This window comes from Podarcis tiliguerta, assembly GCF_965153285.1.
Source record: "Podarcis tiliguerta genome assembly, chromosome: 2".
NCBI lineage: Eukaryota > Metazoa > Chordata > Lepidosauria > Squamata > Lacertidae > Podarcis > Podarcis tiliguerta.
In genome coordinates this window covers 20,013,295-20,037,757 of record NC_139535.1, presented here as the reverse complement: position 1 = coordinate 20,037,757, position 24,463 = coordinate 20,013,295, and the positions used below count along the sequence as shown (strand labels likewise).

General features: G+C 45.4%; 2 protein-coding genes across 9 annotated transcripts in view; one reads left to right on the top strand and one right to left on the bottom strand.

Annotated features, from left to right (window-relative positions):
- Positions 1-1,060: 1,060 nt before the first annotated feature.
- On the bottom strand, positions 1,061-22,355 carry CIMIP7 (ciliary microtubule inner protein 7). The gene is made up of 4 exons (XM_083426720.1): positions 22,204-22,355; positions 13,271-13,384; positions 3,488-3,565; positions 1,061-1,660 (listed from the first exon to the last, which is right to left on the bottom strand). Exons 1-4 carry the CDS (start codon positions 22,228-22,230, stop codon positions 1,172-1,174), a joined length of 708 nt encoding a protein of 235 aa, XP_083282846.1. The 5' UTR covers positions 22,231-22,355; the 3' UTR covers positions 1,061-1,171.
- IHO1 (interactor of HORMAD1 1) overlaps positions 3,574-24,463 on the top strand; it is a 65,817-nt gene continuing 44,927 nt past the window's right edge. For 2 of the 8 annotated variants that reach the window (XM_083425696.1, XM_083425695.1), the window contains exons 1-2: positions 22,391-22,474; positions 24,010-24,061. Coding sequence is in view for 2 of the 8 variants with exons in the window: in XM_083425683.1 (XP_083281809.1) it covers positions 21,015-21,072; positions 24,010-24,061 (110 nt within the window). In the remaining 6 variants the exon portion in view is untranslated. Of the gene's footprint in view, positions 3,669-13,449; positions 13,462-20,999; positions 21,073-22,390; positions 22,518-24,009; positions 24,062-24,463 lie in introns of those variants that run through there. The other 6 variants (XM_083425687.1, XM_083425698.1, XM_083425691.1 and 3 more) reach the window with 5 other exon arrangements.

Genomic DNA, 24,463 nt, shown 5'->3' with positions numbered 1-24,463 from the left:
CCAGTCCTCACAATCTGTCAGATGCAGCTCAGCACTCAGAGAGGAGCAGGAAGTTTAATTCTTTATTCAAGAAAATAGCAAACAACGCAGAGAAGCCTCAAGGCAGGGTCAGCTTCCATAGCACAGTTGCCAGGACTGACAGTTCCTGTTTCCCATTTCCCCCTAAGATCCCCTCCTCTTCCGGAGGTTGCCCACGTTGGTGTACGCTAAGGAAAGAGTGAACTCTTGCTCATTGTTCAGCCGTGTGCATGTTCTTGGAGAAAGGGGGGGAGAGTCGAATTAGCAAGCTCCTGGGAAGCTTCATGTGCTGAGTCTGAACTGCTTTCTGCCCTTGGCTCTTCCCTCTCGCTTATGCCTGTTGCCTTTTTTTTAAAGCAGCCAACCATTCCTTCATTTTCTGACCTGTCCAGTGTCCCACCACCATTCCCAGTGCCCTGAACCTTCCTCCTCTGAGGCTTCCCTAGGGGGTTTGTCAGCTGGTGCCTCCTGCCGCTTCTTGTCATCCAGCCAGTCTCCTCCTCTAACTGGACATTGTCCAAGCAGCCTCAAACTGTAGCGGCCCACCTGCAATCTCTGTTCAGCCCTGTGCATTGCCCTGTGTGACCTTGGAGACAAGCAGGAAGGGGAGCTTGTCATACTCCTGAGATTCTCCTGCAGCCTCTTGCCCTCCCTGCCTCTGCTTCAGCCTCTGAGTCTAAGCTGCTCCCTGTCACAGGCTCTCCTTGCTCACTAAAGCCTGTTACTTCTTCAGCATCCAACCATTCCCTCTCCGCCCAGACCTTCTACCTCTGATCTCTCTTCAGTGTCCCCCACCAATCCGGGCTCTGAGCCTTCCTCCTCCGGGGCTTCCCTGTTTGGTGCCTATTCGTCTCTACAAACCAACCCTTTGTGCTTAGTCTTGAAAACAAACAAGTCCAATGACAAAATAGCAGAATTAAACAAGCATACCTCCACACAACTCTTCTGACTGGCAAAACAACTCCGTGGCCAAAATCAAGAGTTTTGTGGCAAAAGGTTTCCTGGCAGAGGGGAAATAAAGGGCATGCAAAACCCGTAGCACCCGCTTGTGTCACAGTCCAGCAAGGTTTTATTTTATTTTTTCCCATATTTCACCTTGTACAAAGGAGCATTTAACTGTTCTCGCAGATAACGGAGAAACTCCCACGTGTGATCAGCAATTGTGCCAGTGCAAACAGTCTGAGACAGTCCACCGGGTTGGCCTGTGGGTGCCAGGGCGCACATAAATGGGTCCTGGAGCAAAGGCTTCTGGGGTCTTGCTGGTATCTGCTGCGGTGGGCTCACGTGAGCCTGGAACGGTGGCGGGCTCACTGGGGACAGGGGCGGTGGGCTCACTGGAGACAGGCTTGGTGGACTCAGCATCTTTCACCACCTCACGCTTGAATGTCCTGAGGATGGGTTCATACAAAGAGTAGCTCCGGTAAGTGTGCTGGTAGGTGGTGCTGGGTGTGCGTTGCAGGGGCTGCCCTTGCCTGTGGGAGTGATGAACTAGCACCTGGGGGACCTTTTCCCTGGAGTGGAAGTCATACTGGTAGCTTGAGATGAGGGGTCTCTCACGTCTTAACTCCTCCTTCAAGGGAACCCAGTCAATTAAGTTCTTGGTGTTGGGAAGGCTTCCCTCTATTCTCCTCCTTCCTAAGCCCTGCTGGGAAACAATGACCAGACTGTTCACACCTGCACTGTGAAAGGAGCCACCTAGCACACCATTTTAAATGCAGAAGCAGAAGAAGCCAGGAGGTTACCAAGGGTGGAAGACAGGTGCAATATTCTGAGAGCAGGGGAGGGCACTGGAAGAAACCCTTGCCACATTTAGTCGAAACTAGTGACGGGTGAACGACCTTGGAATCGAGGGACAAAATATGCGACTGATCAAGTGCTTGACGTCTCTCACAAAAGTTTTGAAGAAGGGTTCACAACTCTGCGATTGCTTTTTAAAAATTTAATCTGTCTTCACACCAAGCGGAAACTCCTGCCCTCAGTACTGGATCCTGAATATAGTAACCCACAAGTTAGCCAGTATGCCACAAATTGCAATTATTTGGCATTCTAGTGCAAATTTCTCCTGATAAACACATTCCGTGCAGGGTTTTTCTTTTACTAATATACACATTTTTGCAACCAGTTTATCCTAACACATTTTGTATGCTATTCTCACGAATATATGCAATTCCCCCCTACACATTACTTGGCTGGAGAACTGCGCTGCAAAATTCGGATGTGCAAATTTCAAAGGATGGCTGTGCTTTGGTTCTCATATTGTTTCAGAAAGCGTGGTTTCGCTAGATTAACCTTTGAGTTCAAGCTTAGCTGACTTTCCCTCCCAGTGCCAGGGAGGAATCTTACGGAGCACACCTGCCTTAACAAAGGATAATAATAAATTTTATTTATACCCTGCCCTCCCCAGCCAAGACCGGGCTCAGGGCGGCTAACAACCAACAATAAAAACAAGTTGATTAAAATACAATTAAAAAAAACCAAGATTAAAATACAACATTAAAACATTAGGATGCAGCCTCTTCACAGGAGGAGAAAGGAAAAAGAAAGGGGGGGGGAATCAAACTGATTCTAAAGCCAAAGGCCAGGTGGAACAACTCTGTCTTACAGGCCCTGCGGAAAGAAATCGGATCCCGCAGGGCCCTGGTCTCATGAAACAGAGCGTTCCACCAGGGCGGAGTCAGTGTTGAGAAGGCCCTGGCTCTGGTTGAGGCTAATCTGTCTTCCTTAGGGCCCGTGACCTCTAGGGTGTTGCTATTTATGGACCTTAAAGTCCTCCATGGGGCATACCGGGAGAGACGGTCCTTTAGGTACAAGGGTCCTAGGCCGCGAAGGGCTTTAAAGGTCAAAACCAGCACCTTAAATCTGACCCTGTACTCCACCGGGAGCCAGTGCAGCTGGAAAAGCACTGGGTGAATATGCTCCCATGGCAGAGACCCTGTGAGGAGCCTCGCTGCAGCATTCTGCACCCGCTGGAGTTTCTGGGACAGCTTCAAGGGCAGCCCTGCATAGAGCGAATTACAGTAGTCAAGTCTGGAGGTGACCGTCGCATGGATCACTGTGGCCAGGTCGGGGCGGGAAAGGTAAGGGACCTGATGTGGTATGGAGCACTTCAGTGCTGAACCTAACCCTTGCCCAGCTCTGTCCTGTCCCTGCGGCACCTGACCCTGAATGCTCGTGTGCATCAGGCACCCACTAGACGTGTAAGGCAAAGCCTCAGGCTACTTCGTGCAGCTAAGAGCACTTAACTAGTGCTTTTGCAGAGGCAGCCGGTTGGTGTCATCAGTTCCTGAGGGAGCCCTGGAGCCTGCCAAGGGAGAGCTAATCACATTAGGAATGAAACAGGTGTCTCTAATCAAGCACTCCTCTGATTAACTTCTCTACCGGCTCTATTGCTGCATAAGAGGAAAAGGCCAAAAAAAAACCTTCCCCGCCCCCACACTCCCCCCCCCCCCCCGAAACCAATCACACTCACGTTCTCAAAATATGTAGCTGATCCTGGGAAGGCGTGCCTGTTGTCATGCTTAGAGAATATGTGCTTTGAAGGGGTTTCCTGGAAAAGAGAACAAGCAAGATTAGCCCACGGCTCCCTGCAAAACGCCACACCCTGCAGTTGTACGAGTGGGGTAAAGATGGCATCTGCTTTCAAACACCAGGTGAGGGCAAATTTAGTGGCGTAGCGTGGGGGATGCAGGGGGGGCCGGCCGCACCGGGCACAACATCTGGGGGTTAGGGTTAGGGGGTGCAAATCCATGGGTTAGGGGGCGCAAATCCACGGGTTAGGGGGCGCAAATCCATGGGTTAGGGGGCGCAAATTACTTGCCTTGCCCCAGGTGCTGACAACCCACGCTACGCCACTGGGAAATTTGGCCCTAAGGAGAGTGATTCTGAATAGGGACTGGGAAGCTATGGATTTCAGGTGCTGTAGTCCAAGACGATTGGGGACCCAAGGCTGAGAAAAGCTGCTGTAGTCAGTAGGGTAGGATTAGCCCAGTTTTAGAGCCACAGTGTTCTGGTTTACTTTGTATTCTGTTTTCACACTCTGCCTGCTTCCCCCCCTACCTTTTATTTCTAGTAAAGAATCACAACTGGGCCATAAAACTCTGCAATTGCAAGCCTCGGGATTCTGGAATCCAGGCTACTGTTTAGATCAGAGTTGTAAGAGACCAACCCATTTTTTCCCTGAGATCTGGGGAAGACTTGCGAAATGTGGGCTGCCTTTACACAATGAGTAACGTGTAAGGGAACTGCTTGTGAAACACGGGATGAGTTGATCTCAGAGTTCCTGGGCTTTGGGAAGTTATGGGGGGGGGCTGCCAGGGTAATGAGCAAGCTGCTTTGATACTGGGGTGGGCGAAGGCAGCTAGAAGCTAGCCTTGCTTTCCCCAGCAAGTTTGTGTGTAGGTTGAGCCAATGAGTGCAGCTGTCCTGGCTTGAAGCCGTAAGAAAAACAACAAAATTTTGGTGCGCCCCAGGTGGCTGGAAGAAGGAAGGGGGAGGATAATGGCAGCAACTACCTTAGATTAAGACACAACTGGCAGCCCTGCAGAGCTGTTGGGTTGCAACTGGGCAAGCAAGTGAGTGTGAGAGGCTCTCCTGAGCATCCTTGCTTCTCCACAACCTGGTCCTGAGATAATATAGGGCCTTATAGGTGGCAGATTTGCAGCTGGTGAAAATCCTACAAACAACGTATTATATACTGGCAGCAGTTTGCCCCACAAGGAGCCTAGTCACTGGACTTAACCATTCAGGGGTCCTTTATCTTACAGTAGCTGCAGCTTCCGGACCAACCTCAAGGGTAGCCCCACATTGGAGTATAGATAATATTTTAGATGTTGATGGGAAGATGAGGTTTAAATGGATTAAGATAAATAAGTGAGTAAGCAGTGAAAGATGGAAAGAATTTGCTGACTTAATTATTAACTGGAATACAAAAAGGGAGGTGGGAGGAGGTCGAGGAAACAAGTTATTGAAGGATGGAGTCGTGAAAAATGGAAGTGTTTTTTCTTTTTTAAATGCCTTTGTTTTGTTTTTTCCTGTTGGTGGGGTGGAAGTGTGGTTTTTATGTATTTTTTTTTTCTATCCTTGTTTTTCTTCTTTATTTTACTGTATTGTGTCTTTGTCAAATTTTTTTGTATTTGTTAAAATTGGAATAAAATATCATTTTAAAAAAACAAAAACAAGGGTAGCCCCACATTGCAGTAATCCAACCGTACGTTACTAATGCATGGACAAGTGTTGTCAAGCTATCCCTAACCAGCACATACCATACTGGGCAGACTGGGGAAGACTTGGAATGAAATCCCCACTCAGTCACGATTCACGAAGCTTGCTGAACTACCTTTAGCCAGTCACGCTTTCTTACCATTTTGTACCTTACAGAATTGTTGTGAGGAGAACATTGGGTAAATCCCTGCACAAAAGAAAATCCCTGAAATCCTTTATGGAAGGGTTTGATACAAAGGTGGTAAAATAGAAGGAATATTGCAGTTGTGTGGTTTTTTTATTGTTTGGAGTACTTTCGAGTATGCATTCAGGTAAACAACAATGTCTTGAATTTGGAAACTTGAATTTGGGCTACGTTGAAGTCTCTAGGATTCTTTCTATAAGGCCAAGCCCCTTGGATCTAAAAAGGGTCAATTTATTGTTCCACAACTGTTCCACCCTAGCAGCAGCCAATGGCTATGCCTTTGGCTTGGTGTGCTGCATTTGGTATGTATATTTCTGCTGCTCAGGACTGGTAGAGAGTGAAGAATAAAAGCGTCAGTTGCCTGTTCCACAGCTTCCATCAAGAAACAAGAAATGACTCATAGATACCTAACTTATCCAAATACTCACAACTGTCAGTGACAACCAGCCTTTTTGTTTTCACTCTATCTCATAAGCCCACCCATGTTGATACACAAAAAAACAGTAATTAGTGAGTTTGATCCCCCCCTTTTCTCTTAATTAGTGATTTCACTGTATTTATTTTCAAAATAAAATGTAATACAAAAGAAAATACACTGTTCTATTCCTAGGCATACAAGGCCCAGTCTTAGGCCTCGCACAAGGTCCAACCTCTACTCAAGTGGGGAGCAAACTATCACTGGCGATCCTCTCTCTGGTGGCAGGAAGCAGGAAACCTGTGACTGGGGCATCTCGAGATGGGAGTACCAGACACTTTGGTCTTTGTGGCAAGCAGAGCTGAACAGGCCACCCAAGGGCCTCTCAGGCTGGCACAGCACTAGGATAAACAAAATTGCTCCCTTTTTCCACCCTGGCTGACCGATGGCAGGGCTTCAGGTGCTGTGGTGTGTTTGTCACTCCGTACCTGCTCTGTGTCTCATGAGGAGTGCTCTTGCCCACCCACATTATCAGAGTGTACACCTGCGGGGCCTTATCCTGCAAAGTGCTGGGCTAAGACCCTGTCCTCTCTTGAATCCAGAGCTCCCCAGCGTATGAGAAAATGGGAGATGCTCTTGTGTTCTCTGTGCAGATTTCAGCTTCAAGGGATGCTCTGTTAGCAGACGAATTTCTTCAGGAGGAATCATTCTAAGGGAGTCAATTGTGCCATTCACTGATGTCTGAAAAGCTCTTGCAAGCTGGCAGCTGGAGATCAGTTTTGCATCCTCCAGGAGCTTATTCTGTTGCCTTAGCTGGCATCCCTGTGTATCCCTAGGAGCCAACAGGGCGGTCAAGCCAAGGAGCTGAAGATGCACAGGTTGCATTTATCCTATCGAAGTAGCCAGACACATATTTTGCTACAGGTCTCTGATTCTTATAAGCCGACATTTATAGGCTGCCTCAAAGTGTTTGTGAGGTGCTGGCTCTTTTAGAGCAACTTCTCTCTCACAACTAATTTCAGTCAGTCCGGCTAGAGGGAATTTCTCCGTTTTACAAGCTGAAGCCAGAATTGCTCTCCTGCGTTTTGTAATGCACTGCCTATACCTCACTGGTGCTCCATGTCTTTCCGAATCATGCTGAAAGCTAGTGTATAAGGTACTAGCTAGCCCCTCACAGTGAAGTATAGTGTGTATAGGTGCCTGTACATTATACAGGCTGCAAATTTTAGTTTCTTCTTGGAGGAAGGGTCTCTTGGACTGGAGGCTGCACCTTGTGGTTCTTCAGAAGCAATGTCTTCTCATGAATGACAGCAATAAATAACCCTCTTGTGAGGTACCTGGTAGGGCTGGGTGGGATCTGGTTTTTCAACATCGCGATATATCACCAGCTAAACATCGTGATACACCAATATATCACAATGTCTGAAATAAGGATGGAGCTATGGACAGGCATTGGCCGGCTTCACTGTCCCCCCCCCCCCCCATTGTGATTTTTTTGCACAGCACACACACACATAATGATCTGCAATGTATTGCCAGGTCAAAAATTATGAACCCAATATCACGATATAAACTTCAAACCGGTTGGGACAATATATTGCCCAGCTCTAATACACATCATGATTCGCAATATATTGTCAGGTAAAAACCTATGGAACTGATATCATGATATGGACTTCAAATCGGTTTTGGGCAATATATCGCTCAGTCCTAGTACCCGGGTGTCTTGTATGTTGCTGCCTAGAAAGCAGAGCCAAGGCGCAGATGGCAAACCTAGCAGGTGAGCTCACACCCATACTAACCACACCCCAAGGCCTATTACACTCGTTGGCCCTATCATATTTGGGGCCAGTATGGCCTGTTCTGCACCACTGAAGATGCAACATCTGGTACGGGCTCCTGTTAATCTCCCCCAGTGATTACTGTTAAGTTGTGGGTGAACATATCAGACGACACAGCAATTCTTCAAACAGCTCTTGTTTATTCACAGGCCAGAACAGAACTGAATTGAAGGGTTCAGCCAGCCTGCTTATATAGCACTCCACTACAACGCAACAGTAACCACTTTCTGTAACTATTCAATCACCGAACGTCACATTCAATCCCTTATTTGCATATGTGGACCTGAGTGAAAACTATCTACAATATCCCCCTGCTGGCCCAGGGTGAGAACTTCAGTACATAACAATTACAGTCTGCAAGAATATTTTCTCTGGCCTTCCGATAGCTTACCTTTGCCAGCTCAATCTACCCAGGACCGCTGCTAAAATGAATACCTGTTTTCATTGCTCTGACATTGTGATGCCCTTGCCTGTATCCCCCCCAATACTATCTTTCTGTTCTCCCCTGGATCCACAAACAACTTCTCATCCTTTCCTGTGAAACTCTCCCTGGCCTTGCCCCCTTCCCCTCCCTGGGCTCATGGGGTTGTGTGGATTCTCATTGGGAACAAAGCAGAGTAAAAATTGTTTAAGGCCCCCTCCACACACAGTATAGTCCTGATCCGGCTTGCGGGGATGGGCTGTACCAGCGATTTATTATTATTTTTTAAGATCAAGTGCACCAGGGCAACCATATGATAAATATCACATCTAGTTTGGGCCTCGTATAAAAGTTGTTTCTAAACCTGCTACCTTTTTATTTGGAGGAGATGGAGCCCGGGATTATCTGCATGCGAGGCATGTACCTCGGCCACTGAATTATGACCCTTTGCTTCTATATTCTCTAAAGCCACCCTGTAATTTCAAGGTTGGGTAGGAGAGGCATTTTGCCAAGCCTTCATTGTTGCTGAGGCTTTATAAATAAAGTTGACCCCCTCGATCAGCATGGGCTTTGAAACCAAGAGAGAGAGAGAGAGAGAGAGAGAGACTGACTCCGCCTCTGGTCTCTTACAGCTTTTGAAAACAATATTTTCCGTACCAGTGAAACTGCTAGCAAGCCACAACGTAATTAACATGTAGTATGAGGTAACGAGAGACCAGCTAAAGTGCTTTGGGGGGTTATATCCAGCCCACAAGCTGTCAGGGATTTTGTAAGTGTAATAAAATATTGCCAGGGAGGGATTTTCAACAGGTACAGTTTGTAATCCCCAAATGCTGCAGGGGTCAGAAAACAAGTGCCTGCTCCAACAGGCAGAACTATTAAGCAAACACAAGCCCCTGCCTTTGCATCCGGTCAGCCTCATTAGATCTCCCGCCGATAAAATACTGAGCTCTATCATTTCTCCCCTCCATGAAATAAGCTGAGAACGAGCGCTGGGGCTGGGGAATCAGCGGTGGGAGTTCTCCCTTGCAAACCGAAAGGATCAGAGAAAGAGATTATCCAAGCGGCACAGATGCAGAGTCACATGAGCTAAGCCCCTTGTCACAACACGATGCTGGGTTTCCTGCCTCTGCAGTGCTGCGAGGTGACAGGGCTCAGGGCGCAGCGGCGCAGAGGACGAGAAGCAGCCGTGGCTTTACCTGTTGTCAAAACTGCTGTGGGTTCCCGGAAGAGAATTAAGAGGCAGCTGTCTTCATGGCTTAATGGGGACAGATGCCAAGTCTCCTGCTGTCAGTGCCAGGATGTGGGGGCAGGAGGAGCCTAATCCACAACACGCCGCTCGAGATATTGCAAAGCAATTAAATAGAGCTTAGCTGCTACCCAAAATCCCAGCAGATAGATTTAATAAAGAGGAGGGCTGGCACTTCCATACCACAATAACAAAGGACAACCTGGTCCTCCGAAAGGCAGGAAAGAAACTACCGACAATGGGTCCCTCTCATGAGCAGGTGACAAGAGGGTTCTTCCAGACTGTAGCTGTTCTCGGGTCATGTACCTGCAAATTCAGGTTCCAGAATTATAGCTGACTGGGAGGCTTTGCGCTACAAACCTGTTTCCCCAAAATATTGGACTGGAAATGGACTGGAAGGTTGCTTGAGCCAGTGCCATCTTAACCTCCTCACAAGCAAATTAGGATGAGTACACAGGGCGTGGCGCTGTGGGTTAAACCACAGAGCCTAGGGCTTGCCAATCAGAAGGTCAGCGGTTCGAATCCCCGCGACGGGGTGAGCTCCCATTGCTCGGTCCCTGCTCCTGCCAACCTAGCAGTTCAAAAGCACGTCAAAGTGCAAGTAGATAAATAGGTACCACTCCGGCAGGAAGGTAAACGGCGTTTCCGTGCGCTGCTCTGGTTCGCCAGAAGCGGCTTAGTCATGCTGGCCACATGACCCGGAAGCTGTAAGCCGGCTCCCTCGGCCAGTAAAGTGAGATGAGCGCCGCAGCCCCAGAGTCATCTGCGACTGGACTTACTGGTCAGGGGTCCCTTTGCCTTTACCTTTACTCAGTAAACAGAGGATAGAGAAGAATTTCCACTAATGTAACCTTGGGCGCATGGAATTTGCTTTACCTTTAATTTTTGTTTCATTTGAGAAATTTATATCCATCTTTCACTATAAAAGCGCTCAAGGCAGCTATTAAAAACAGCAAGAAGATAATTAACAAACAATTAGCTGCATTTTAGTTATTAAAGCTTTAAGCAGCATCTAGCATAAGTCCTAACAGTGCGATATTCACAACCTCCTAAAACTGATCGTAACGGAAGCACAAAAATATAACCACATCTTCCTAAATAGATTTTTCCAATCAGAAAAGCATTTTACTTTACAGCATGACATATTATGCTTTACAGGAAGATATATTCTTAAACACTATGCAGATATATTCTGCATAACACTATGCAGAAAAGTCAAGCACTAGGGATTCAGGAGCCTGCCTGCTGTTCTAGCTCAAATGAATTCCACATCGGCAAAGGGTCAAAAGGGATAAAATCGGCAGTTTGGGACAAGAAATTTTATGCAGGTTGAATTAGGATTTTAATCCCAGGCTTCACACATACACACACAAATGCAAGTGAAAGAGTCAGCTACAGCCATCACCACTACAACCAACCTTCGTGATGGGATCCATCAGTTGCCATCCCATATCTATCACAGTACTCTGGATATGACCTAGGGCCACGCTGCAAAAGCCCCTTTCTAAACTGGGTGGTAAAATGGCAAATGCAATCCAGTGTAAACGAGTGTAAAAGTGAAGCATGTTCGTATACAGTATGCGCTCATGAGTTGACTGATCAGAAATGAGACCTTGGGGTCGTGGTGCGGGAAGATCTTGACCCAGTGTGTGGAGGAAAAGGCACATTCCATGGTAGCGATCACTAGGAAGGGAACTGAAAATCATAGAATCGTAGAGTTGGAAGTGTAAATAAAAATTTAAGGTCTTATATATATATTCCGTATTTTTCGCTCCGTAGGGCGCACCGTCCCATAGGATGCACCTAGGTTTTTTGGGGGGGAAATAAAGAAAAAAATTATTAACAGCCTGCTATCCGCAAGCCTAGGGAGGCCAGCGGTAAGTCGCACCGGTCTCCCCAGGCTTCGGAATGCAGGCAGCTCTGCGCAGCCATCGGGAGGCGGGCGCAACTTCATGCCCCGCTCCGGATGGCTGCGCAGAGCTGCGCTCGCCCCGGGACTGCAGGCAGCTCTGCGCAGCCATCGGGAGGCGGGCACGAAGTGGCGCCGGTCTCCCGAGGGTTGTGCAGAGCTTCCTGAAGCCTGGAGAGCAAGAGGGGTCGGTGCGCACCGACCCCTCTCGCTCTCCAGGCTTCAGCGAAAGCCTGCATTCGCCCCATAGGACGCACACACATTTCCCCTTCATTTTTGGAGGGGAAAAAGTGTGTCCTATAGGGCGAAAAATACGGTAATAAATGTTCATAAATGTGCCAGCCAAGCACGTACAGTGGTACCTTGGGTTACATACACTTCAGGTTACATACGCTTCCGGTTACAGACTCCGCTAACCCAGAAATAGTACCTCAGGTTAAGAACTTTGCTTCAGGATGAGAACAGAAATTGTGCTCCGGCGGCGCGGCGGCAGCAGGAGGCCCCATTAGCTAAAGTGGTGCTTCAGGTTAAGAACAGTTTCAGGTTAAGTACGGACCTCCGGAACGAATTAAGTACATAACCCAAGGTACCACTGTACATAGATATGTGGGCCACATGTCTGGAGCAGCACAGGAAGACTGTCCTGAAACCATTTTGACTCCCAAACTGACCAAATGTTTTCTCTGCAAGGGGGAGGGGGGAGGAACCTTCCCATTGTCTCAGGAATTGGGTAATCTCCATCTCAAAGGAATGGCCAGATTACCGGGAAAGGCAATCAGATAAGGCATTCTCAGATAACCTGGCAGACAGGAAAAACAACAACATTCAAATTTCTGCTGCAGACCGCCTTTTCTGTGATGTAGGTATGATGTTTGTGGGGTGTGGTCTTGGGTTACACCCTTTCTGTGATGTATGTATGATGTATGGAGGGATGGTCTTGAGCTCCACGGCAGGGAATTTAAAATGTCTATATAAGGGCAGGCACCCCTTTTTTCTGGGTCCTCCTCCGTCCTCCTGCGTGTGAGGGGAGCACCCTGTTGCAATAGCTTTAATAAAGATCAGGCTTACTAGCTGCTTTGCTTCTCAATATTCTCTGGTTGGCCTCTGTTATTTTCTCCTACGGATAGGGAACCCACTTAAGGACTCTATATGGGCTCTTGGATACCCCATAAGGGAAGAAGGGCAGATTTTGTTTACAACAGAAGGGACCCTGAGGGTCATTTAGTCCAACCCCCTGCAATGCATGGATCCTGCCCATAGCCATCCCTGGATGGGCTTGAACCACCAACTTCCTGCTTAACAGCCACATGGGCTGCTGAGAAAATAAAACTGCCAATATTGTAATGCTGCTACACGGCGTGACAGTTGGAAAATACCGTATTTTTCACCCTATAGGACGCACCGTCCCATAAGGCGCACCTAGTTTTTTTGGGGGGAAATAAAGGGGGGAAATTATTTTTTCCCCAGGCGCGGGGTAGGGGAAGCCCGAGCTTCCCCCGACCCCAGCCCCCAAACAGGCAGCTCTCTGCAAGCCGTGGGAGCCCAGCGCTGGCTCCCACTGCTTGCGGAGAGGTCCGCGAAGCCTGCATTCGCCCCATAGGATGCACACACATTTCCCGTTCATTTTTGGAGGGGAAAAAGTGCATCCTATAGGGCGAAAAATACGGTAAATAGGTTTTTATTTATTATTATTATTTTTAAAAGGGTAGCCACAGGTTGAAGGTGGGTCTCAGGTATGAAAAGCCTGAAGACTTGTGGTCAAATTGTTAAATACCTGAACTTGAGATGAGAATTTCTCTCCCAGATCTTAACCACGGCAATGCACTGAGGCCTACTTCCAGTACGTTTCATGCCTTCCTCTGTGCAAATTGAGATTAGTCACAGCACGCCCATAAGGCCCTTTCATTCCATTTGTCCCTATTAACAACCAGCTAGGAGGTCTGGTAAGGCTGAAGGCTTTCATTTGCCTTCTTCCCAGGGGGAGCCTGTCGAAGGAGCTGACCCGTCACTCACCTTCATTCTTTTCAGGAAGAGTTCAGGAGGTTGTGGCTGGGCTGCTTTGCGGTACTCCTGGGTGAAGTCGCTCCTGCATCTGCTTCTGTAGTTGCCATAGAAACCGTTGGCGTGCTGGAGCAAGAGAGGCAACAAGGAGCCCCTAATTAGCAATTGAGCAACATCATCCAGTCGCCTCTCCAAACTCGCTGGTGAGCTTGATAGGGGCCACGGGAAGGTCACACTTTGCCTCTGACAACTACGAAAGGATTTCGCAGGGCTTTGTCATTATTCTTATTACCGACAAGAAAAGAGGCTCTTCAGTCGAGGGCAAGAAGCAGACAGGCGAGTCTCCGATGATGCAGGCCAGCTTCCCACGGGGAATCTCTTGGCCACGTTACGCCAGCCAAGGACTTGTCAAGAGAGCTTCGTTTGGGAGGGCTGAGAGTCATGTTTCGACAGTCTTGATCACCACGGACCAGACATAAGGGGAGTTTCAATTTGAGCTGATCTGCGCCAGTCTACATGGCTGGTAGAGAATGCCCAGCTGCGCCCCACTTCCAGGCTGCCCTCTTGCCCTCACCAAAACAGCATTCTGCCTGAAAAGGTATTTTTGGTTGTGTGCAACATCATCCAGCCATCAACGTGGGACTGGAAAGCCATAATCTACACCAGCCTTTACAACAAAAGAGCTATCTGGGACACTGAGTATACAGCGGTTCCTTGGTTCTCAAACTTAATCCGTTCCGGAAGTCCGTTCCAAAACCAAAGCGTTCCAAAACCAAGGCGCGCTTTCCCATGGAAAGTAATGCGAAATGGATTCATCCGTTCCAGACTTTTAAAAACAACCCCTAAAACACCAACTTAACATGGATTTTACCATCTGACGAGACTGTTGATCCATCAAATGAAAGCAATATACAATGTACTGCAGTCACACAATCAATCAATCAATCAATCAGTAGCTGAACTGAGTTCCACATAGTCACAAAAAAAGAGCCGCAAAAGCAAAAACGCAAAATAAATAGCAAAAACAGACAGACCTCAGCGTAACACCCAAAACGGAAGCATGGCACTCAAAATGGAGCACGTTCAGCTTCCGAAAAGAGTTCGCAAACTGGAACACTTACTTCTGGGTTTGCAGTGTTTGGGTTCCAAGTTGCTTCAGTAGGTGTTTGAGAACCAAGTTACCACTGTACTCTGCATTAAAAACCAACCAATCAAAACACTGCACTAAAGTAACCATTCTGTGCCATGAAGCTGGAATCTATAACCACTGTTGTCTGCTGTCCAGCACAGTCACTATAGCAGATATGGGAGGAGTTAGGGCTAGCCGCCACTGCTGCTACTTACATACCCACCAACATTTTACCATCGAAACTAGGGATATAACACTCCCATTTTCTTTTCTTTTTTAATTTTTATTTATACTTTCCAGGTTTATACATTTCATTAATTTTACAATCATTTTAACATTTCATAGCTTGACTTCCTTCCCCCTCTTTCTGCGGTTCCTTAAATTTATTTTTTAATATCTTCTGCAGATCCAAATTCATTTGATTTGCTCATTTAATTATCTACTTTAAATATATACTCTTATGAAACTGCAGGTTATTACAATCATCCTGCCAATGTTTTTATCTGTTTGCCATTTTTTCTGTAAATATTCAATAAACCATTTCCATTCTTTTATATATATAAAAAGTTTGTTATCTTGATTTCTTATTCTTCTGGTAAGTTTCGCCATTTGTGCATATTCCATAAGTTTTTGCATCCATTCTTCCTTTGCTGGGACTTCTGCTTCTTTCCATTTTGGTACCAGTTACGAGTAGCATTCTTGCTGCTGTGGTAGCATACATAAATAAATTTCTATACAATTTAGGTAGTTCTGTCCCTTTAATGCCCAAAAGAAAAGCTTCTGGTTGTTGTTTTTTTACAAAGGTTATTTTAAACATCCTTTTCAATTCATTATATATCATTACTACAAGGCCACCACATATGATAAAAAGAACCTTATTTCTCTTTACATTTCCAACACTTGTTTGGTTTAGATTTGTACATTTTTGCCAGTTTACTCGGTGTTAGATACCAACGATACATCATTTTCATATAATTTTCTCTTAAACCATAACATGCTGTAAATTTTATATCCACGTTCCACAATCGTTCCCAGGCTGCCATGTCTATATTATGACCCATATCTATGGCCCAGTGTATCACTGAGGATTTTACTTGCTCATTCTCTGTCTCCCATTCCAATAATAGTTTATACATTTTAGACTGTTGCAGAATTTGTCCTAGTCCATAACGACAGGCACCGGGTTCTTCGAGGAAGGTCTGGTTTATTAAGCTGCAGCTGCCATCAGTGAGATTGTTCTCAAAGGCTGAGCCTCGATTGCTATTTGGGGCTCACTTTTATAGTGTGTCGGGACATGGGTGGCGCTGTGGGTTAAACCACAGAGCCTCGGGCTTGCTGATCAGAAGGTCAGCGGTTCAAATCCGCGCAACAGGGTGAGCTCCCATTGCTCGGTCCCTGTACTGCCAACCTAGCAGTTCGAAAGCATACTAGTGCAAGTAGATAAATAGGTACCGCTCTGGCAGGAAGGTAAACAGTGTTTCCGTGAGCTGCTCTGGTTCGCCAGAAGCGGCTTAGTCATGCTGGCCACATGATCCAGAAGCTGTCTGTTGGCTCCCTCGGCCAATAAAGCGAGATGAGTGCCGCAACCCCAGAGTCGGTCACGACTGGACCTGATGGTCAGGGGTCCCTTTACCTTTACCTTTATAGTGTGTCACAAACAACTTCCAGACACGGGTACAAGAGCATGTGCAGAGTGAGATTACATCATTTTGCAAACAAGCCACACAAGAGTCCTTTCCTAAGCAGTTCCTCTTTCTGGGAGTCTGTCTCAACAGTTCCTATTTTTGGGAGGCATTACAATAGCAGGCAAAAACAGAACTTTTCTAGCCTCTTCCCCGCTCCCCTCCTGTCCTGTCTGCAACTGCCAGTCTGTGCTGGTTTTTTGCCCATATTCAGCTGACCTATGCAAGTTTAAAAACAGACACCAGACTGTTAAGTTGTGGGTGAACATCTCAGACGACACAGCGATTCTTCATACAGCTCTTGTTTATTCACAGGCCAGAACAGAACTGAAGGGTTCAGCTAGCCTGCTTATATAGAGCTCCACTACAATGCAATAGTAACCACTTTCTGTAACTATCCAATCACTGAACGTCACTTTCAATCCGCTATTCGCATATGTGGACCTGAGTGAAAACTATCTACAGTGTCCCCCTGCTGGCCCAGGGTGAGAACTTCAGTACATAACACAGACAGTTACCGGTAGCTCAACTCCTTGTGACTGACTTTCTTGACCAGCCAGTTTACACAGCATTTTGTGGCAAACTCGAAAGTGGGGGTTGTGGGGGGGATGGTTCTGGAGACATTTTCTGCTCATAGGGTACCTTTTGGGTGTTGGACTGCTGAGGCAAGTAGATTCTATTTTCTAACTGCTGAGCTGATTTCTGCACTTTTCCCTCAGGCAGACATTTTCTGATCACCATCGGGGCAGGGGCTGCTGGGGGCAAGTGGATTCTATCTCATCATTCCTCAAGACAACACTTTTTTTACATTACATCCCAACAGGTCTCTCTCCAGTTGTGACATTTGTTCCCCAAACCCTCGTATCCTATCTTTCTTAAATACTTCATTCAAATAATATTTTAACCATGTAGTTAATTTCCCTGATAATTCCTTAAATTCTTTAAATTTATACTCTCCTCCCTCTTGTTTTATTAAGTTTCTACAAGCTGTCCACCCTTCTATCCTATTATTTTTCTTTACCGTTGTAGCTTCTAGCACTGAGAGCCATAGTGGTGTTCTTACCAGAACACTTCCATTTTCAAACCAAGGGTCACTTAATGAGGCAGCCCCTCAGTATTACGTATAATTAAAGTCTTTTCATTGCCCATGCACTATATTAATTTACTCTGCACTATTATTAATTTACTCTGCATTAGCCTGCCCCGCAATGATTTAAAAGTCAAGAGGGCAATGATTCTTCTAGTTAAAGAGACGGCTGCAAAATATAATTATCCTACAAATTTGTTTACCAACTGTTCAAAATACAGTGGTACCTCGGGTTACATACGCTTCAGGTTACAGACTCTGCTAACCCAGAAATAGTACCTCGGGTTAACAACTTTACCTCAGAATGAGAACAGAAATCGCGCAGCGGCATCAGGAGGCCCCATTAGCTAAAGTGGTGCTTCAGGTTAAGAACGGACCTCTGGAATGAATTAAGTACGTAACCAGAGGTACCACTGTACTGTAAATCTCAGCAGGTACAGGGTGTGAAATGCATGTCTATGTCCCTTGGACACAAGTTGCATCTGCTCATTTAAAACTTTAACTTGCCCATGGAGGGAGCTGAACCCCATATTTAAATCCCATATTCAAATTCAAACAAGGCAATCTCCCAAATACGAAAATAAGGGTGGTGGCTTAGCAGAGAGAGGGATCAGGAAAAGGTGATTTCCCTGATAAAGAGAGACAATTGGAATATCTGTAGGTAGGTTGAAGGGCAAAGAGGTAAGAGCGTACTGAGGCTTCTAGTGGTATGTTTAGGTAACTGTTGTCTCCAGACATCTGGACTCTGGACCTCGCAGGGTCTCTCCCTGTTTAGGGATAATGTATGTTACTACACTAGGGACATGGGTGGCGCTGTGGTCTAAACCACTGAGCCTCTTGGGCTTGCCAATCGGAAGGTCAGCGGTTCGAATCGCCGCGACAGAGTGAGCTCCCTTTGCTCTGTCCCAGTTCCTGCCAACCTAGCAGTATGAAAGCACACCAGTGCAAGTAGATAAATAGGTACCGCTCTGGTGGGAAGGTAAATGGCATTTTCATGCACTCTGGTTTCCGTCACGGTGTCTCGTTGTGCCAGAAGCGATTTAGTCCTGCTGGCCACATGACCCGGAAAGCTGTCTGTGGACAAATGCTGGCTCCCTCGGCCTGAAAGCGAGATGAGCGCCGCAACCCCATAGTCGCCTTTGACTGGACTTAACCGCCCAGGGGTCCTTTACCTTAATTTACCTAAATTACTTCACTAACTTCCAACTGTGGTGAGCCAGCTGCCTTTGAGGGCCTTTGAGGAAAACATAATTAGTCTGCTACTTGATGTAAAGGACAAGTTTAGCAAAGTTTCAGGATATAAAATGGGGACCCTGGACATCTGCCCCAAAATCCTACTCTGACAGCCCCAATGGAAGCTTCAGTCCCCGACAGTCAAAAATAATGTTCAGCCCCACTCTTGAGTTTTCATCAGGCATTGCCTGCACGTATCCAAACCACTCTTTGTGGCCCTGTAAACTGACAATGTTTTTTTAAAGGAGTCTCAATATTTTGTGTTGTAGCCTGAGATTGTAGAACTAACTGCCCTGGTTACGGCAAAAGGTAGAGGAGCTGTTCTAAATTGGTTTGTGTTGTGTTGCAACAGCAGTAGACAAATAAAGACCACTTTTCTGCGCACATTGTCAGGCCTCTGCAGTATTTTTGAGGTCACAGTTTCTCACCGCTATAAAATAAAAGTACAATTACATCTTTTATCCACCTTGGTTGGTAGGCTTTGATGCCTATATCTCAGCAATGTGTCTCATGCGATAGATTCCTAGCCGTGCTACCCACAGAGAGTGCTGTTATGGGAAAAACTGTAGGAAAGGTATATATTACCTTGCAGAAAGGAAGAAAGAAAACAGGGGGGAGAAAACATTTTGAAGGGTATGTTTAAAGAGACAAGCAAGGCAGGGTTGCCCTCTGTCCCTGCTTTTGTTTGCATTATCTGTTGAACCTCTAGCAGAAATTATTAGATCTAACCAGATGATAACAGGTGTTAAAGCTGCCTAGGAAGATTTTGAAATTAGCTTGTACGCAGGTGATGTGGTCTTCTATGTTAAGGTAAAAGGTAAAGGTACCCCTGCCCGTACGGGCCAGTCTTGACAGACTCTAGGGTTGTGCGCCCATCTCACTCAAGAGGCCGGGGGCCAGCGCTGTCCGAAGAAACTTCCGGGTCACGTGGCCAGCGTGACATCGCTGCTCTGGCGAGCCAGAGCCGCACACGGAAACGCCGTTTACCTTCCCGCTAGTAAGCGGTCCCTATTTATCTACTTGCACCCGGGAGTGCTTTCGAACTGCTAGGTTGGCAGGCGCTGGGACCGAACAACGGGAGTGCACCCCGCCGCAGAGATTCGAACCGGCGACCTTTCGATCAGCAAGCCCTAGGCGCTGAGGCTTTTACCCACAGCGGCACCTGCGTCCGTCTTCTATGTTAAAGGTCTGGAAAATATAATTAGTCTGCTACTTGATGTAAAGGACAAGTTTAGCAAAGTTTCTGGATATAAAATAAACTGTACTAAATCTGAGTGGCTGGGTAAGATTCTCCAGTTAAATATTATGGCATATATCATAAGACCTAAATAATGTATTTGAATACAATCATGACAAGCTGGTGTTTAAAGTCAAAGGTATACTAAAAACTGGTTGCTGTTGAAAACATATTGTTTAGGGGAATTAACATTTCTAAAATTTTACCCCAAAATTTATTTTTGTTTCTGAATTTTCCAATTAGAGTACTTCCCTAAATTATAAATACCTGGCAAAATATATTTATGGAGTTTATTCAGCAAAATAAAAGATTCAGGGTAGCCGGAATCTGTCTTATGAAGGGTAGCCTGAATCTGTGTCTTATGGAGCGAAAAATACGGTATATTGACTTGCTTAAGACTGTGATGCCACTCAGACAGATCACTATTCTTTTTTATTATTCCCTATAATCGGAAGAATGCCTGATTGCATGTTTGGCTAAACAAAGTATGAACTGTAGCCTGCATGGTTAAACAGACTACAGTAGTATGATCTGACTGAGAGGGGAAAGACAAGATTATGATTCTTTTGTTCACAATGTTATCATTTTTATTGTATATTGGGGGAATAAGGTACAGGAAAATAGAAATCCACATGCATTGCTGGGAGTGCTTTGAGACTATAAATCAAATTAAATTTATTGAACCTTAATGAGATTAATGCATCAAGGGAGATTTACTACCCAGGCTTCCCCCTCCTTTCTCTCTCTCACTGTTTTATTTTTAACCATTTCCATTATTATTATTATACTAATGTTGTACATTGTTTAAAATGTCAAGTACTTTAGTATCACTGATGTAAAACGCTTAAATGTTAAAGGAAGAGTTGGGGGAGGAAAGATTTGGAAGGTTTTCATACATTAGAATGCTGCTAAACGAAAAAGGAGAATGTTTGTTCATCTTATCTATCAAGAAAAGGGCATGGAAATGTGGGTTTAAGTAGGTGAGTTTAAATCAGCATTAGAAAAAAAACACTGGCAGCAGATGGCTATGCCTCTCGTTTGGTGTGTGCATTTGGTATGTGTATTTCTGCTGCTCATGACTGGTAGAGAGTGAAGAATAGGAGATCAGATGCAAAAGGAAGACTAAGAAGTCAGGATGCAAGAGGTAAAGATTTGAGGTGTGGGTGAATTTTTAACTACTTGATATTCATACATAAGGCCAATGAATGTCTCCAAGAGCTGATGGAGAGTAGAGCATTCTCCTCACAGTAGTTCACCCCACACTGAGTTACAACTACAGTGCCCAGAATTCTTTGAGGAGGAAATGTGCTTTGACTGTGATTTAAAGGTGTGGTGTGTACACAGCCTAAGTTCCCAGCAAGGGAAAAGCTGCCATTGCTGCTAAAATAATGGAAAAATCAATGTGGAATTTTGCAGCTCATAAGGCAACACTCAAGATTACAGGATGTATCTAACGGAGGAGCGAAATTTCCATTTTTATATTTGGCCTAGCATCAATATGCCTAAGGCCACTCCTGTTTCCTGCCTGGGGTGCTATGGTTGCCAGGCAACCATAGGCCTTGCTCCCTAACCCTTTTCTTGTGGCAAAAGTAGTGGACCAGTGGGGAGCAAGTGGGGAGAAGGGAGTTGGAGTCATCCGGAGTACCTCACTGCTTCGTGCTGGCCCTGTTCAGAAACAACTGGCGGGATCTGAGTCAAGCATTTCTGTCCTAGTATAGAGTCTAAACATACCATGCACCCATCGTGCTATACAAAATCTCCCATCATTAGAGTGTCATTTCTGAGAAAATGGGGACATTGAGTAGAAACCACCCCTCCCATACAGATCGGAATTGATTTTTTGCAGGGTTAACCTGACCTCAGCCAACCCCCTTAATTTCATCCCATAGACTTCTTTATGGTTCAACCCCTTATTTAATAACCTTCCATTCACGTGCAGGGCTTAATTTGCACCAAGGCTTGCCAAGGCTCAGGCCTGGAACATGTGAAGTAAGGACAAAAATGAGGGAACACTTGAGCCAGGGCAGAATGCATTTATCTTTTCACTAAGGCTCAGTACACACTATACTGGAGCTTTCCAAATTTTCCATGACTGTCACACACTTTTTAGACATGCATCATTTCGCGGCACAGTAATTCAGTTTTACTAACAAGCCGGAGGTTAAACTAACCCCTTATAAGAGCATTTGTGTGACACACCTACACACTGCAGCCGACACACATAATGTGTCATAAGACACAGTTTGGAAAGCTTTGCACTGACTATACCTCCAAAGCCCATTATCTCCCTCAATTAATTCTGGGCACTGTGATTTGTTAAAAGTTGCTGAGAATTTTACCACAGTGCCCAAGATTCTTTACAGGAAAGAATGAGCATCAGATATTCTTCAGAGGTAGAGTGTGTATATAGCCCAAGTGAATACAAAGCATCCCAGATCCCATAGATTAGAGGGGAATACTTCCAGATTAGAGGGTAGCATTTCTAGACACACTTAGTCATCTTTTTCTAGAATATAAAGTGTTTGTGAAGCCTTGCAAACAGCCACAGACAGCATTTATCACAAACATTGAACTCACCCATGTCCCTACAATCGGGCTAGGCATCCCCTCAGGATCTGAGGGGAGCCACGTAAAAGTGGCCTGTCCCCTCAGTTATTTGAGCCGCCACCTGAAGCTAGCTGGTACCTGGGCATAGAGCTTGCCACCCATGTTTACATGGTTGCCAAGCAACTATTATATGCGGAAAGCATGGATTGTTAGATCAGGGACAAGATGTCTGCCTGATGCTCAATGTGACATTTCAGCCCATTCTCTGTTCTTGAGAAAGAATCTGTATTATTAAAATATGGTGATTAGTACTCAGACAGTGTTTGGGGTAGTCAGAAGGGCAGGTAGATAGGGTTGCCAACTGCTCTTGAGACAAAATAAATAAATAAAAACCATTGCCTGGCTTGTTCCAGTACCTTTGAAAGGGGTTTACTTAATAGGAATCAAATACCAATAGGTGACGTGTGTTAACCAATCACTTAAATAAATAGTCACAACTTTAAAATGGCACTTTGGCTTGGCACTGAGATTTGATCTTCAGCAGACATTGTCATACAACTTATATTCAAACTTATTTCTATAATCATGAGGGATAAAACATTTGCTAGGTTCTGATCTATCATCTATATCATCTATCTATCTATCTATCTATCTATCTATCTCTATCATCTATCTATCTATCTATCTATCTATCTATCTATCTATCTATCTATCTATATCTCCATACTGCTGTGTGCCATAGTGGAACATATGTTCTTTGAGATGGACTAGGATTACGATACAGTTACGTGTCCCACTAAAATACATCCTTGTGAATGTCTGCAGAACCGTAGCCATAGAACAGCATCTTGTCACACAGCCATACTCATTGGATCTGCCTTAAGAGTGTGAATTTAGGACCAAATAAGCATTTTATATGGTCAAGATCAGGCTTCCTCAACCTCGGCCCTCCAGATGTTTTTGGCCTACCAACACCCATGATCCCTAGCTAGCAGGACCAGTGGTCAGGGATGATGGGAATCGTAGTCTCAGAACATCTGGAGGGCCGAGGTTGAGGAAGCCTGGTCAAGATCCTTACCCACCACAGCCATTGTTGTAGAGAAGATGAATGGATTTATGAAATAATAACTTTAAATATTAAAGTTATGGCTTTTATGCCAGGTTGAACATCAACCTTTTTAAGTGCCCAGAAAAAACTACGTGTTTTTGTAGAAGATTTTGTAAAAAAGGTGCTGGAAGGCAAGGTGCTTAAGAACATCCACTAAATAGGAGACCAGTTGCTTTCAGGCAACTTCATTGCTTGTTAATAGATTAAAGGCTTCTTGTGTGTCACTACAGAGGCAAAAAAAAAATAAAAAAAATCTACTTCCTTCAGATATATACTTGAAGACAGTGCTTGACAATAGCCCTAAGCTCTGTGCTGTGAAGGAGAGAAACTAGAGACTATAACAATGGGGTTAGCTGTCATAGATGGCTATGAAGGAAAATGTCCTTCTTTAATGAAATGTTACCTTTTTGCACAGAAGCCCACTGAAAATATCAAATCTCATTTTCTGAGCCCCAGAGATCCAGCCAGCAATCAGCACAAAACTGAATCTCCGCAGCCACTTCTGAAGCAGGGAACATTCTGTGTAATAGCAGAAAATAACACAACAAAGTGGTGCCAAATCTCGCTGAAATTGTACAGTGCCAAAGCAACTCATTATTTCTTAACGTGTATGGAAATGTCTTCAATAGGAGCCAATGAAGCTTTGTAAGAATAGCATGGAATTTTGTCTGTGGGATGGTGATAAAATAATTTAATAGAATAATTTAATAGAATTTTTTGTTGCGCAGATGGCCAAAGGGAAGAATCCCACAAAGAAAGGGCAAGAGAACAACGAAGCAGGTATGCAGCATTTAGTGCCTACACTGGTTGGTTGGTTGGCCTCCGTCTGTATCGGGAGACTATGGAGGAGTGTGCCTTGGAGGGTGAGGTATGCACTGATAAAAGCATGAAATCCATTATCTGGCATAGATTTTGACTTGTTGAGAATCTACTTTCGAAGTCATTTTAAAGATGCAATTATAAAAATACATTTTCATATTTCACGGTGGCAAAGGAAGGCTTAATTATTTGCAAGTCAGAAGCCAGAGGGGGGCTCTCCAAGCACAATTATACTTGGTAAGGGGATATGCTTGTGTTATGCATGGATCTGTATCTTTCACCATGATTCTTAGGCCCTATTCCAACTGTGCCATATGGTTAGCCTGTGTCTCAATATACTCTCAAACTCTGTTTCTTTCAGTA

Coding starts and splice junctions, on each gene's coding strand:
- CIMIP7 (XM_083426720.1), bottom strand. CDS start 22,230: ATGCCTAGCCCGATTGTAGGGACATGG. Junction 3,566..13,270: donor TCTTCCTGAAAAGAATGAAG/GTGAGTGACGGG, acceptor TCTCTTTTCCAG/GAAACCCCTTCAAAGCACAT. Junction 1,661..3,487: donor CAGCTACATATTTTGAGAAC/GTGAGTGTGATT, acceptor GTTTCCCAGCAG/GGCTTAGGAAGGAGGAGAAT.